Source organism: Rhinichthys klamathensis, unplaced genomic scaffold (assembly GCF_029890125.1).
Source record: "Rhinichthys klamathensis goyatoka isolate OS25496 unplaced genomic scaffold, OSU_Roscu_1.1 h1tg000121l_1, whole genome shotgun sequence".
NCBI lineage: Eukaryota > Metazoa > Chordata > Actinopteri > Cypriniformes > Leuciscidae > Rhinichthys > Rhinichthys klamathensis.
In genome coordinates, this window is record NW_026606658.1 from 4,054,885 (window position 1) to 4,071,480 (window position 16,596).

A 16,596-nucleotide genomic window follows, 5' to 3' on the forward strand; every position below is an offset into this window, starting at 1 on the left:
CTGTTAAATATATTTCCATGTGTGTCACTCATCACAGTTCCTGGTAGTTCATGCAGTAAATGGCTGATTCAGGTGTTTAAAAAGTAAAAAGTGCTTTACGCTGGGTCTTAAAAAAATTTCCTGCTTTTTTTCACTCGCATAATCACATCCCTGATTTACACTCACCGGCCACTTTATTAGGTACCCCATGCTAGTAACGGGTTGGACCCCCTTTTGCCTTCAGAACTGCCTCAATTCTTCGTGGCATAGATTCAACAAGGTGCTGGAAGCATTCCTCAGGGAGTTTGGTCCATATTGACATGATGGCATCACACAGTTGCCGCAGATTTGTCGGCTGCACATCCATGATGCGAATCTCCCGTTCCACCACATCCCAAAGATGCTCTATTGGGTTGAGATCTGGTGACTGTGGAGGCCATTTTAGTACAGTGAACTCATTGTCATGTTCAAGAAACCAATTTGAAATGATTAGAGCTTTGTGACATGGTGGAAGTAGCCATCAGAGGATGGGTACATGGTGGCCATAAAGGGATGGACATGGTCAGAAACAATGCTCAGGTAGGCCGTGGCATTTAAACGATGCCCAATTGGCACTAAGGGGCCTAAAGTGTGCCAGGAAAACATCCCCCACACCATTACACCACCACCACCAGCCTGCACAGTGGTAACAAGGCATGATGGTTCCATGTTCTCATTCTGTTTACGCCAAATTCTGACTCTAACATCTGAATGTCTCAACAGAAATCGAGACTCATCAGACCAGGCAACATTTTTCCAGTCTTCAACTGTTCAATTTTGGTGAGCTCTTGCAAATTGTAGCCTCTTTTTCCTATTTGTAGTGGAGATGAGTGGTACCCGGTGGAGTCTTCTGCTGTTGTAGCCCATCCGCCTCAAGGTTGTGCGTGTTGTGGCTTCACAAATGCTTTGCTGCATACCTCGGTTGTAACGAGTGGTTATTTCAGTCACTGTTGCCCTTCTATCAGCTCGAACCAGTCTGGCCATTCTCCTCTGACCTCTGGCATCAACAAGGCATTTCCGCCCACAGAACTGCCGCTCACTGGATGTTTTTTCTTTTTCGGACCATTCTCTGTAAACCCTAGAGATGGTTGTGCGTGAAAATCCCAGTAGATTAGCAGTTTCTGAAATACTCAGACCAGCCCTTCTGGCACCAACAATCATGCCACGTTCAAAGTCACTCAAATCACCTTTCTTCCCCATACTGATGCTCGGTTTGAACTGCAGGAGATTGTCTTGACCATGTCTACATGCCTAAATGCACTGAGTTGCCGCAATGTGATTGGCTGCTTAGAAATTAAGTGTTAACGAGCAGTTGGACAGGTATACCTAATAAAGTGGCCGGTGAGTGTATATATATATATATAAATTACTTATTTTGTAACATTATAAATGTCTTTTGCAATGCATCCTTGCTGAATAAAAGTGGTCATTTATTTTCTTTTGTTTATAATTTACCGACCCCGAACTTTTGAAAAGTAGCGTACTCACATAAAACGGACTTCAATTGTCCTCAGCATTCTGCTCTTGTTCTGAAAGACAGAGGTGACTCACAGTGTGTATTTAATCCTTCAAATATTTGATTACACATTGTGTCGTGTATACTTAGACAGATGAAGACTGTAGCTCAACTACGCAATAACCTGCTGTAGCTCAATTATAACTGTCAATGTAAATGCTCAGAGATGGACTGCACATAGGAGAGATTCACAAAGGATGGATTCTTGATTAAAAATGGCTAGACAGACCACAGAGAAATGGAACAGAATATGTTTATAGGTGCATTAACTTCCATGCACCAGATGGACTGTGTAAATTTAAGATGCTTATGTCATCCCCAGAATTATCTGATCCAGTCCATATTTTTAAAAATGGACATTGATCTGACATGCAGCATATCAAAAGTTGAACTATATGTTTCAAAAATAGCACAGGTGAAATGCAAGAACACATCCTGTGTGAACAAATCCTTGCATGTCCCCTAACAGAAGATCTCATGAACAAACTCCAGCCTGATTATTTAATAACACCTTGTGCAGAAGCACATTTACCGACGACAAGGGGACGACATTTCGATGCATTCAGAGCATCCTTTACTAGAATCAAGAGATTCATGTGAATTCAAAAGGACCTCATTTCTCTGAAACGGCCTCCTCCATAAATATGCAGTAGCGTTGCCATTTACTGAAGCGGTAGTGTTCATAAATATGCAGTGGCGATGCTCCTGTTTCATTTGTGATGCAGATAGAACGGCGGACAGGGTGAATAGCAATGCTAGCCCTCCGAGCCTGATCTTACTGTGTTTGTTTGTCTGTATTTACTGATCTTTACACGGTGTGGCTGACTGTATAAGTCTCACATTGTGAGTCCTATGAGAATAGTATTAAAAGGCCATTTATTTAAGGTCCCACAATCTCAGCCCTAACCTGGCCTAATTTCTGAGTGATAGAGCAGATGGTCACATCATGATGCCCCCCATTCCATCACAGCCTCGGTATCCCAGTTTGCCGCAGTGATGTTCAGATCTGGGCGGGACGGATGACTTTGTTTGAACCACTGGGCATCGGACCCAAAGCCTTTTATCCCACATGATTGGCTCTTTAAATGATTTGTTGCTTCCTGATGAAGGCCCAATTTTGTCTCCGAAAGACAGCCATCAGGAGTCCCAGGGGTTCGAGTGGATACTCTGTCCTCCCAACAACTCATTTGTGTACCAAATGTATGTGCTTTTACCCCAATGGGACTGCATTCTGGTGACGTTAAATAAAGTTACCAGAACATCCTCACCTGAATCTATTCCTTGGAGGGAAACGGTTGCGGGGAGAACTGTTGAAATGGGCCCAAGCCATCAAGCACTCACCTTCACGAAGCACAGTGTCTTGCTGCTGATTGCACTGGGTGTTTCGGCATTGAAGAAGCAAAACAGCTCTCGCTTGACGATGTGCGAAACACAAAGATGCCTGGAGCTGTCAGGATCCTCCACATCTCCCTCACAGTTGGGCATCTACCCACACAGTAAGGAGCCTTGGGAGATAATTATACACAACTACATATGAACAGAGAGGAAGTTGGAAAAGGTGTGAATGGTCCCATGAAAACCACAGGAACCAATTCCACTTCGATAGCGAAGAAGGATGCCTGGATATTTCTGACGAGTGGTTTGTCACCCGTCGATACAGTTGGGTAAGAGGTCTCGTAAACAAATCAGAAATGGAAACACTTCGCACGGTAGTCCCCTGCAGAGAGTTTACCTTTTAACACAACACACAGAAGAAGAGTCTGACTCTGCTGTGTGCTGCTTGTTTACATTCTGTTATTTCAATTTACAAGTCACTCAGGAAGCGGATTCAGTAAGATTTTTTTCCAGAACGTTTATCAACAGTGTCATTCATTTTGTTGAGTTTATTGCATTTTTTCCCCACCGAGGAACTGAAAGGGAAACAGTATCAGTTTGATAAATGTGGCCATCACAGGTTGGGTGTCTGTACGATTTTTTTTTATATAGCCTATCTATCCCCCAGTTTCACAGACAAGGCTTAAGCCTATAGTCCCAGACTAAAATGCATTATTGAACTGTTTTGACTGAAAGCAACTTGTACTAACATATCTTAAAATATGTCAGTACCATTGTTTTGTCTCAAAAAGGCACGTTTATAAAAGCTATCCTAATTAAACTAAGGCCTAATTCTGTCTGTGAAACCGGGCCTGGATTTCTTTAAAGACATCAATACTTTTATTCAGCAAGGATGCATTAAATTGATCAAAAGTGACAGCAACGACATTTATAATGTTATAAAAGATTCTATTTCAAATAAATGCTTTTATTTTGAACTTTTTATTCATCAAAGATTCTTCAAAAAACAAATATTATGGTTTCCATAAAACATATTAAGCAGCACAACTGTTTTCAACTGACAATAATAAGAAACTTTTATTGAGCTCCAACTTATCATATTAGACTGATTTCTGAAGGATCATGTGACACTGAAGACTGGAGTAATGATGCCGAAAACTCAGCTTCGCATCACAGGAATACATTTTATTTTTAAATGTATTAAAATAGACAAACAGTTCTTTAAAACTCTAATAATAAAATAATTCACAATATTACACTTTTACAGTATTATTGATCAAATGAATGCAGTCTTGGAGAACATAAAATGCATTAAGCATTAAAAACAGGGCATTGATGGCAGCCATTTTCTTTTTTCCTAGCAAATTTGAAAAAAAAAAGAAAGAAACACACACACTCTTAGGAAGTGAAAAGAAAGCCTTTCCCTTTTTGGTAAATTTAAGAAGCAGGCCATGGATGGTGGCCATTTTGTTTTTTCAAGCACATGTAGGCGTTCATAGATTTTTAAGTCAATTCAACCCTCAAAATATATGGTGATATCTGTCTTGTTGCATCTTTTTCTGTGCTCAAGGACACGGCTTCTTATTGTCTGTGTCTATGTCAAAAAGACAGAATCAGGGATTCTGAGCAAATGGAGATGTATTATTTAAGCTCCCGTGGAGAAACAGAAGCAGGGGCTTTTCATGTTTGAACAGCCTGCTATTGTGCAGCCTCATCTCTCTGTTTTTTGTATCCTCATTAATTATCTGTGCCAGCCATACTCCTGTCGTGTGTGTGTGTGTGTGCGCGTGCGCGTGCGTGCTTATGTGTTTATGAGCGTTGTTCTTCTTCTGACACGAAGAACAAGCCGTTGCCAATTAGGGACTCTGCCTCCCCCAGGGTGACAGTGTGTTCAACCAAGAGAGTGCTGTCACATCAGCTCATGGGTTGTTAATATGGTCTGAGTGTCAGCAGGATGAAAGATGTATATTTAGAAACCAGTAGGGTCACTATACGCTCTTGGCTAAATCAAGCTATAGGTTGAGAGCAGCATTTTGGCTAGTTAGAGGTTTGCACTTCAGGGATCCATATTTCCACCTTGGGTCTCTGACATTTATAGTTGCGCCATCGAAATGGTTCGGCTGTTCGGATTTTGATGACCTTTAAATTATTTTCTATAAAAACTGCTTCATACGACAGAATGAAATGTGAGGCGTATTGGTTTAAGGTTGTAGTTTTATGTTGTGGTTATTTATCATGCTGTGATTTGAAAGTTAATGTTTTAACCTGCTCTGCACCATGAACAACAAAAAAGACAGTTTCCTCCTGTTTGAGTTATGATTTAGCAGAACATTTCCTTTTATTATCAGTAACCATAATAAATCAAACCCCTCACACACATGGGTGGGCGCGGACAGGTGCCGAGGACACAGTCATTATCAGTGTCAGAATTTTATTTTATTATAAAGGGAAGGGTCAATATTTGGCTCCTTACATTTTTTACCTTTGTTTTGTACTTTTAAATGTTTACCTACCATACATATTTTTAACACACAGTATGCCATCTTGAACCAATTTATAATAAATATAAAGAATAAAATTATATAAATATATAAAAATGTAAGGTAAAGAGTAATTACCTATAAAAAAAAGATTTGTGTGTGTATGTGTACATAATATATATATAAATATATATATATATATATATATATATATATATATATATATATATATATATATATATTAAAAATATAAGTACTCTATCTTATATATTAATATTTTTAAATGTCTATGGCATTTTTGTCACTTTCGACAGCATATTATATTATATTGTATTAATTATATTATATCCTCACTTTCTTTCTCCTTCTATTTTTTTACCCTCGCATTTAAAACATCTTCAGCATTTCTGTCACATTTGATAGCATTTGTGCCCTGGTTAATTTCTGACCCTGGCTGATACATTGTGAAAAATAGAAAGATTTAGCTGTAACACATCCATATATTAAATTTGTTGGACGATCAAAGAGTTTGTAAAATGACTTTAGCATTGCTGATTAGTCAGTCCCAGTTGAGCTGAATTACTGTGTCCTCAATATGAAGATCGTCCTGTCTCAAAAGGGCTGCCTGCGCTTGTTTCACATGGGTATCGTTCTCAGCTGGATGAGCTAGATATCAATGCATCTCATCTCTCCTAGCCTAGACGAGTGTGTGTGTGTGTGTGTGCGCCCGCGTGTGTGTGTGTGTGCGCGCGTCTAGTCTGTGTTCTCCTGCTAGCCCTGTCCTGTCAGAGCTCTCTAGCCAGCCTCTGCCCGCCTCTGTCTTATTTAACTCTGCCCTCTCTCCACCCTGGGAGATGAGAATCAAAGTGACCGGACACACGCAACCATCTGCCCCAGTTCCATGGCAACAAGCTGCCCTCCCAGACAGAGGGAGAGGCTTTTTGTCTTTGCTGCTTGCGAGTTTATCTGAACACAACTTCCTAATGAAGGCATAGCAGCCGTGGACCTTTAGCTGTCTCTCCAGCTGTCCAATCACACGCTGTCACCTTTTCACATATCCTTTGTGCAGCGATGGTCAGAGGCCTAAAAAAAGCACATGTCATGTCTTGTATATTGCCAGAGGCTTAATAGTGCTGCCCCTTAGTGTTTCCTCTCAGTGGTGGCTTTTTCTTTTTCTTTTTCTTAGATCTGCAGAGATTCCTTTAGGTGGCATTGTTGCGCAGTCTGAAACTTTACATGCTGCTGCTTTTCTTTCCCTCAGAGCTGGCTGATCTGGATTCATTGTAATTGAGAGCAGGGAGGGATAGAAAATCGATTGGGAGCCTGGCAGTTCTTTAATGGCAACTCTTTTTACCTGTTATCAAGTGAGATGGGCTGCAGGGGCCCCTGACAATGACACGCTGCCCTCTTAGCGGGAGTCTGACTGATGAGGAGAGACAACGACGTGTCAAAGAGAGCCAGAGCGGCTGAAATCACAAAGCCTGCAGGCTCCTCTTCGCACGCTCTGATCATCTAGTGGAAGCTCGATTGGAGCCCGGAGGTCCGGGGGCCCCGTCGAACTCGCCGCACGACGCACGTGTTCACGGGATAAAGGGGAGGCTCTACAGCCGAGAAATTGCTTTCTCGAATAGAGTTTACAGTCTGTGGGTTTCTTGCATGTGCTTCCTAAACCGCTCAGGAATTGTAAGGACGTGAGAAGCATATGCAGCCGAACATCACCCGACTGAAATAACAGACACAGTTCGGTTTCCTCAAGGAGGGCCGTCATAAAAACAGTTGAATGGCTCTATCTGGTGGCGGAAGTGGGATAATACAGTTGAGTTCACTTCATGTATTGTATGCTAACAAATCGTTTTTTTTGTTGTTGTTGTTGTTGTTTTTTTAAGGGGAGACCGAATTCATTACAGGGCTGGCCACAAGACCACAGGACATTCAGTAGATAGATCTAAATGTGTGAATGTGATGTGTGACAGAATCATTTCCTCTGCTGTTTATCTATGAACCCTCTTTTCTTTTTCTCTACATGGATATCAGTCACCTCTCTACACCCCCTTTTTTAGTTTATCCCGTTTCACAACCCCTTGCTTCCTCTGTCTCTCTATCACTCCCTGTCTTTCTACCTTCTGTTAACCGCTGTGTGGGACATGTTATAGGTAAAGGTCCAGAGACCATATTTGCGGGCCAGAACTTGAATGACAACGAATGGCACACGGTTCGTGTCGTCAGAAGAGGCAAAAGTCTGAAGCTAATGGTGGATGACCTGCAGCCATCTGAAGGTACATCATATTCTCAAGTATTCTTTGAGTTTGATAGTGAGCATCCTATGTGAGCACTTGAAGTGGATAGTTTAAAGTGTGCAGAGCGTTATTGTCTGACTCTGACCCTATACGAACATATACGTCACCAATACTTTGTTTTGGATTAAAACGTTAACTTACATTAACATAACAAAATTCAAGATTGCTATGGCTACATCTCTGATAAAAAAAAAAAGTTTTTACTTGGATTATGAAAATATGTAAATATTTCCTGCTGTATGTATGTATAATAAATTATATACACTAACATTTCAAAAGTTTGGGGTCGATAAGATTTATTTGATGGACAAAAAAATAATTATAATTTAAAATGAAATTTATTCATGTGACAGCAAAGCTGAATTTTCAGCAGCCATTACTCCAGTCTTCAGTATTAATGATAAATACACTTTTGATAAATGTAATGCATTCTTGATGAATACAAGTATTTATTTTGAACAGTAGTGTAATTTTATAAAAAATAAATTGTATAAAAGATGTAATGCTTTCCTTGTTGATATAGTCCTTAGGTGTATGTAAGATAAAAACAAATCTTCACCTGTGATTTCAAAATATGAAACCACAGGTATTTTATACGTATATAAATTGATTTAAATTAAATAATTTCTTTGTTGATAAAGTTACTGGGTGTAAGAGAGTCTTATGAAAGAGCCATTCATGAAGGGATTGAGTGGCTCACTTTCCAATAGCCTTCCCTCAGTGCTCCTCAAAGGGCAAAAACACCTTTTGCAATTTGCCCAGTAAATGAACGGCATATGAAAAAGGTAGTGCTTTCCCACAGTGCCCTACAATCATCTTTAGTTTCTCGCTGAACTTACTAGTGTGTAGTCGACACTTTGAAATATCCTCGGTATTTTCTTTAATGCTGATGGTTTCGGAGGCCAAACCACTGAGGGAATACATTATACTCACATAACCTTCCTGATTTTAGAGTCAAAGAGCTTTCTCTTGGGAAGCTTTAAAAGAGGTTTTTAAAATATTTAAAGACCTCTTTCTCTCCCACTGGTTTGCTGAAATATGAAGTTCACTTTTTTTCCTTCAAATTCCCTAAAATACTTCTGACATTCTTACAACTCTTTATGCATTCGTGTTTTCAAGTCTCTGATGTGTGTTAAAAATTTCAATTTGCTGCAGTAGATTTGAGATGACCCACTTTGACAACACTGCGGCCCTGTCCTGAATTGCGCACTTTATATGTACATGTGGTCTTGCCATGGCTTGTACGTGTCTGTCAAGCCCACAAGACCGTATCACGTCCCATTTGTCCACTTCATGACTGTATATACTGTATTCAGCATTACGTTACTCTTTGGGCGGTAGTTGGGACAGGGCCTGTGTTTTGACACCCTACCCATTCCTGTATTAAATCTGTTTTCGATTATTCGCCTTGGTAAGGTCAAATCACGGGGGACCACACGCAGCTGGAGTTCCACAATGTGGAGACGGGCATCGTTACAGAGAAGCGGTACATGCCCGCCGTGCCCTCCAACTTCATTGGACACCTGCAGGGTCTGTCCTTCAATGGCATGTCCTACATTGACCTGTGCAAGAACGGCGACATTGACTACTGCGAATTGAACGCCATGATCGGCTACAGGAGCATCGTGGCAGATCCGGTTACCTTCAAGTCTCGTTCTAGCTATGTGACCTTGCCCACTCTGCAGGCCTATTACTCCATGCACTTGTTTTTCCAGTTTAAGACCACTTCACCAGATGGGCTCGTCCTGTACAACCGAGGAGATGGCAATGACTTTATAGTTGTAGAGCTGGTGAAAGGGTAAGCTCAATTCATTTTTAATGCGCCACGTTTGATACATTTAGAACATGTGATAAGTCCTTCACTGAATGTTTTCATGACTGTTTGCATGCAGATATCTCCATTATGTGTCAGACCTGGGAAATGGAGCTCATCTCATCAAGGGAAATTCCAACACACCTCTGAATGACAATCACTGGCACAATGTGATGATCTCAAGAGACACAAACAACCTTCACACTGTTAAAATAGACACTAAAATCACCACACAGACTACCATGGGAGCCAAGAACCTGGATCTGAAAGGTACTTTTGATATTCTCTTTGATTTCAACTGATCATTTAAGCTGAACTAGATACAAAAATGATATATTATATTATATTATATTATATTATATTATATTATATTATATTATATTATATTGGGTGTAGACTACCATTCAAAAGTTTGGGATCTGTAAGATGTTTTTTCAAGAAGTCTCCTATGCTCACCAAGGATTCAGCAGCCATTAGTCCAAGCTTCAGTGTCATATGATCTTTCAGAAATCATTCTAATATGCTGATTTGGTTAGATTGTTTCAGGATTCTTTGATTAATATAAAGTTTGAAAGAACAGCATTTGAAAAAAAGAAAAACGGTATAATTTGTAAGATTATAAATGTCTTCACTGTTACGTTTGATCAATTTAATGCATCCTTGCTGAATGAAAGTATGGAAGAAAAAAATCTTGCTGACCCCAAACCTTTGAACGGTAGTGTATATGTGTTATTTACCTTAGTGCCAAGTTGTATTCACATGTTGTGTACTGCAATAAACAAAAGGACCAGCAGGTGGAAGTGGTGTACCTTTTCTATGGATATTTCCAAAACATGCTCCCCTGATAGTTGAAATGAAAAGACATTGTCAGTCAGAGCATAATATTTCCTGTCTCTACAGGTGATTTGTTTGTGGGAGGTGTGGCCAAAGAGATGTATAAGGACTTGCCAAAGCTGGTGCATTCGAAAGAAGGCTTCCAGGGCTGCTTGGCATCTGTGGACCTGAACGGCCGTTTGCCAGACCTGCTGTCAGACGCACTGTCCAACGCCGGCCAGGTGGAGAGAGGATGCGAAGGTGAGGAAAACGGTATGAATGGCACAGACACAAAGCCGGCTTTAGTGCGGTCCTTCGCTAGATGACTGCAATCTCCAATCCTTGTCTCATCTCATGCACTCCTGTTCATCCTCTCTGCTTCTTGTTCTCTTCACTATCTGTTTTGTGTTTTCTTCATGCTGGGCCAGTTTTAACAGGTTTCAGGCTTCTGTGTTCTTTTCCTCTGTTGGAAACGGGTGTAGATTAGGGGTAAACGATACGGACATGTCTCAGCAATGTCAAGAGACCTTGTTTTTTCCCCAAGCTATAACTGTGATGAAGCTGAATATATGAGAGTAAAGAGACCGGGTTTATTAGTAGCATATTAATTAGGGCTACCAAAGTTAACAAGAATCTTTTTTTTCATCAAAGCTCAGAAAGATATAAAAGTGACATTTTTATTTCTGGCTCAATTTATCAAAGAATCTTGAAAAAAAAATTAAGGGTTTCCACAAACATATTAAGCAGCACAGCTGTTTTAAACATTGATAATAATAAGAAATTATTCTTGAGCACCAAAACAGCATATTAGAATGATTTCTGAAGGATCATGTGACACTGCAGACTGGAGTAATGATGCTGAAAATTCAGCTTTGCATCACAGAAATAAAATCAAATTTTAAACTTATTCAAAAAGAAAATGGTTCGAATCCCGTAGGAAGGACGGGAAACACATCTTCCCGATCGACAAATACCTTGATTGCAGTTCTCTGTTCGTCTTTTAAAATGAATGCGCTGTCAATTTCTTTTACAACAGACGCGATAGCGGAATCCATAACGTTACATCTCAATTCTCCAGCTGCAGTCATCTTTGAGGGAAACCAGTTCAACCCAAGCTCTCTTTGATAACGTGATGACTACGTAACTGCAGATCATCTGTCCATCATCGTATAAAGCCCGCCCTGGCAATTTGATTGGCCCCAGGGCTCCAGACTAACTTTTCCACTGGTTGCACTGGTGCTACCAACTTTCTCAGTTGGTCGCACCAGCATATGATTTGGTCGCACCTTTTTTTTTTTTTTTTTGCTACATGCCATGGGATTAATCAATGCATGCTGATGAATAGTGGTTTTAATGGACCAAGGCTAGCAAAGGCTTTCTTGGTTGCAGCATAAATACCTGTAATATATTATATAAAAACACATGTAGTATTTGGTAATTATCATTGCCAAATTTCAGGATTTTCATGGATTTTGGACAGTAATTTTAATATGTAATTTTAAGCATTTTACATTTGAATTATATACAATCTATCTATTTACATTTGAATCATATTCTATCTATCTATCTGTCTATTATCATCTTTCTATCTTTTAAAAATCATTAAACATTCAAATGTATGCATTACATTTTAAAAGATTAGAGTATTATAATACGCTGATACAGATTTTTCGTTATCAAAGTTTATAGTTGTAACAAAAATCAGAAATCTCACACTCCTTACCTTCTGCATTTTATAATAATTTCCTTTTCCTCTGTCGAGCGATTACTCTCATCTAACCGCTGAGAGACGTAGGAAGGGGCTCGGTGTTTCGTGAGACCTTTTCATTTTTATATGCCTTAATTCATGAATTCGTAATTGGCGCGTTTCACCATCAGTGTGCAATGCGCGTGACGTCTACGTTCGTCAATAAATAAACTGCAAGTGTCTTGGGGAAGACTGTAGCCGGAGCTACTTCTCTCCGTTAATGTCTATGGCGAGTCACGCAGGCACTGGGCAACTCCGCAACCGAGTCGACCCGGGGATAAAATAGTTCGAATATAAACGCTTATTATAGGTGTACCGTAGTGATTCAGGATAAGTCAAAAACACGGTTTGGAAAATGGATCCATGATGTACTCGTTCATTTTGAACATAAGTTACGGACTGTAGCTGCTGATACAACGGCGTTCTGTTGCGCGAGCGTCCACTCGCACAAATGCGAGCACATAAAATTTTAACTCGCACATTCTCAAAAAATGGTGGCATATGCGACCAATTTGGTCGCAGTCTGGAACCCTGGGCTCGACTAATTCTGAACCGATCATAATTACTCCTCAATGGATCGAGTCCAGACCGAACTTCCCGACCAAAAAAATGTTGTGGGCGGGGTTCGGGCTGGCATCCAGGCTACATCAAATCTTTTCTCAAGAAGCTTTTGCTTTCCATAGACTGCTATTATTTATTTTTAAATAAATGTTTTTTAATAAATCTTAACTACAGTCTAACTGTAACCCTACTACTAAAAGAAAACCTATTTGTTACATTTCCAGGAACATTTTTCAGCAATTTAGTCAAAATACACACACATATAGTACTTATATCCATCAGAATATTCAATTGTAAAAGAGTCTCTGATATTTGCTAAGAACCACAACATTAAAAGTGCATATAAACCTTTGATTATGAATACATATATTAATTTTTAGTAAAAAAAAAAGGTGGGACCATTCCCACATTTAGGGAATGGTCATCATGGCTGAAAAATGTCCTTCTGTTCAAACCAAATCTACGCTTACTGGCTTTTATCATGTCTGTTCCTGATTTTTTTTTTTGTCATCTCTAATTCCACCTCTCTTCTTCCCTGGGTCTCTGTCTACTTTCATCTACTTTCCTTATTTCCTCTCTCTGTTCCCTTACATTTTAACAACTTAATTTGTTATAATCACAGACATTCCAGTGCCTCTACTAACATCTTATATATTTTGTTTTGTTTTTTTCTTTTTCGTTTGGCTGACAAAAGTTGCATTGCTGAAAGCTGACTTGCAAGGTAGATAGCCATATGTGTGTCTCAACCGATGCCCCCTCCTCCCCTCCTCCAGTGTGACCGTCTGATGTCGTAGATAACCTTTAGATAACCAGCAGCCGGTCTAGTTACTCCATCACCGTAAATACAAGCACAGTCCGCGCACCTTGTATTTACAGCCCCCTCTCTTAAAATGTCTCAGAGTGTCCTGTGTCATAGTTTTCCCTCACTTACCCTTCACTTCTCTTCTCATTGGAGCGTACATCTGTTCTGTGGTTTACTGGAGGCATGCGTCCCCCCTTCCCTGTTTCGACAGTGCCCCCCCCCCCCCCCCCCCACCCACTGCATGCAGTCTCAACTCCTTCCACACAAAAAATGCGACGGAAATAGCCTTTACCCCCGATAAAGGTCTTAAAACTAGATGGAATTTCCCAAGCGGTTAGGGAATCTCTCCCGTGAGTTCGAAGCCACATTACTCCGCTCAGATACATAACACTTGGTTTGAGAGAATCTCGTCGGGGGAATGAGCCAACCCTCTGTTTCTCTGCCCGAGACTTTAAATGAGCTTCGCTCAGACAGATCAGGTGAGACAGGAGGAGCGGCTCTCATCTGAATCGCACCGGCGGCTGTCGTATAGCGCTTCTCTCTCTCTTCCTCCTCCTCCTCCCTGCCAGATTCGCTTCACTTCCGAGTCAAGTGGCCAAGCCGCAAATGTGCGACTGATTGGCCAAATGGCTGAGTGATGGAGAGGAGGGAGCGTTTGAGGGCCAGGGGCCTGTTTTACATGCCGGCTGAAGTAATGAGAGAAATGAGAACAGAAGTGTTTCCGCAGGCTGTAATATGCCTGGCCCGTCGCCCCGTCGCTTCGCTTCTGTAGACCGAACACAAAATGAGCTGTTCCAGACGGCCCCCATTTATCTTACAGCCCCTAGTCCCCAGGGAGTGCTGCTGCTTTAAACTCACCTCAGCAATACTCGGAGCAGATGTTATAATCACACAGGGGCCTGTATTATTACTGCAGCCAATACACTGCGCATTACCGCCAATGCTACTTTGTCACAGTCTCTGGTGCAGTGCTTGGATTGCACTTTAAAATCAAGTCTCCTGTCCACATGTAATGTCTTCTTGAGTAATGAGACCGATTAAAGGTGCACTCAGTGATTTTTTTTTTTTTAACCTTGTTTTTAAAAACATTTTTACACTTAAAGAAATGAATAATACTTTTTTTAAAGACGTGTTGAGATCCATTTATCTTGGTAACCTCCTTATTATGATATACTTTTACTTGTGGAATAAGTTAATCATGACCAGTGTTGGGGGTAACTCATTGCAAGTAATTACGTAATCAGATTACTTTTTTTAAAGTAACGAGTAAAGTAACGCATTACTTTTAAATTTACTACAAAATATCTTATTTGAAGTTAATTTTTCAAATAAGTAACGCATGTTACTTTTTCTAATTTATTGACATCTACTGTACAGGTGTGAATTTGCATTTCCTTCAGTCTGAGAATTATTCATTTCACTTTTGGTGTCAAAGGGCCTTTAGAATAGAACTTTAGTTTTTTCTGTTATTAAAAAACAAGCAAGCAAGCCTAGGTGAGAAAAAGTAACCTAATGCATTACTTTCCATAAAAAGTTACCAAGTAATGTGATTAGTTACTTTTTTAGGGAGTAACATAATACAGTAACAAAACAATACTTTTTTTTGTTTAAAGAATTTAATATTAAAATTCAGCTAGGATAGATTAAATTGATCAAAAGTGAGAGTAAAGATGTTTGTAGTATTACAAAAGATTTCTATTTCAAATAAATCCTGAAAAAAATTACGGCTTCCACCAAAATGTTAAGCAGCACAACTGTTTTCAATGTTGATAAAAATGATAGCAATATTAAATATTTCTTGAGCACAAAATCAGCATATTAGAGTGATTTCTAAAGGATCATGTGACACTGAAGACTTTAATGGCTGAAAATTGAGCTTTGCCATCACTGGACTAAATTACTCTTTTGAAATATATTAAAACATAAAACAATTAGGTTTTTATTTTATTAAATTTTAAATTGTAATATATATATTACAATTTTATATATATATATATATATATATATTTTTTTTTTTTTTTTTTTACAGTTTTTACAGTTTTTATTAAATAAATGCAGCCTTGGTGGACATAAGAAACTTCTTTCCAAAACATTAAAGTGTTAGTATAATGCCCTTTTCACAAGATGTAAAATAAGTCTATGATGTCCACAGAGTGTGTATGTGAAGTTTTAGCTCAAAATACCCCACAGATATTTGTATATAGCATGTTAAAATTGTCACTTTTTGAGGGTGAGCAAAAACGCACCGTTTTGTGTGTGTCCCTTTAAATGCAAATGAGCTGCTGCTCCGCACAGAGGGCAGAGCTACAACAGCTAATGTCCTTTTACCTCACACAACACATGCACTGAAAATTTCAAAAACTGTTAGCCTTTTATGTTCAAACCGGAGTCAGACAATGAAGGAGAGACTCAATAAGAAGTGACAACTTGTAGAAGCAACAGGACATTTCTGAATGGTTAGTTGATGAATTTATGTAGCTTATATGTAGTTATCTTCTAGTCATTGATTAGCATATTCTGTCATGATAATCTATAAATCATGTTCCCGGGGGCGGGGTTTATGTAAATTTTAGGGTTAGCGATGTCACTAACCCGGTAGGAATGTCGTGTAATCCCTACAAGCCGTTTGTTGTAGTCCTTAAAAAGGAATTTCTTTAAAAGCAAATATCTCCCTTTGCTTTGAACTTTGAGCGTTGTAACTTTACAGATGTTTTTTTATGCTCAAACAGCAACATTACACGCTAACTAAAGTTAGAAAAGTGAAATCATAATCAACCACCCCTTTAAAAAAGACTTTACCCGCCCCCGAAATTTTAAACGGTAGTGTACATCTAAACCACTAGGTGTCAGTATAAGTCTAACACGGAAGTCACAGAGTCACAGCTAACATCATGTGTCATTGTCAACATACTCTAAGTGTGTCCGGAGTGTATTAATACCAAACATATGCATCATTTTAAAATGTACTTTTTAACGGTCATGAAGTAAGTTCATTAAACGCAGTACATACTCAGACAGTATGGGTTTTCGGATGCTGTCTTATTATCCAGTGCAACATAAACAAAATAAAAAATTACTGAGTGTACCTTATAAGCCCTGTTTTGTATAGGAATTTATTTAGGGATCACCATGGTTCATAAATGTGAGATAATGACATAAAGTAAGCTAAAATAAGCACACTCATTATAATGCTATATGTAATCACATTGAAATG

At 39.4% G+C, this 16,596-nt stretch overlaps 1 protein-coding gene across 4 annotated transcripts in view; it reads left to right on the top strand.

The window, feature by feature from the left end:
* The window catches only part of nrxn1a (neurexin 1a), a 197,477-nt gene that overhangs the window by 113,510 nt on the left and 67,371 nt on the right, over nt 1-16,596 (top strand). For all 4 annotated transcript variants that reach the window (XM_056255588.1, XM_056255582.1, XM_056255584.1 and 1 more), the window contains 4 exons: nt 7,503-7,625; nt 9,063-9,444; nt 9,539-9,729; nt 10,360-10,545. In XM_056255588.1, the coding sequence (XP_056111563.1) occupies nt 7,503-7,625; nt 9,063-9,444; nt 9,539-9,729; nt 10,360-10,545 (882 nt within the window). The remainder of the gene's footprint in view (nt 1-7,502; nt 7,626-9,062; nt 9,445-9,538; nt 9,730-10,359; nt 10,546-16,596) is intronic.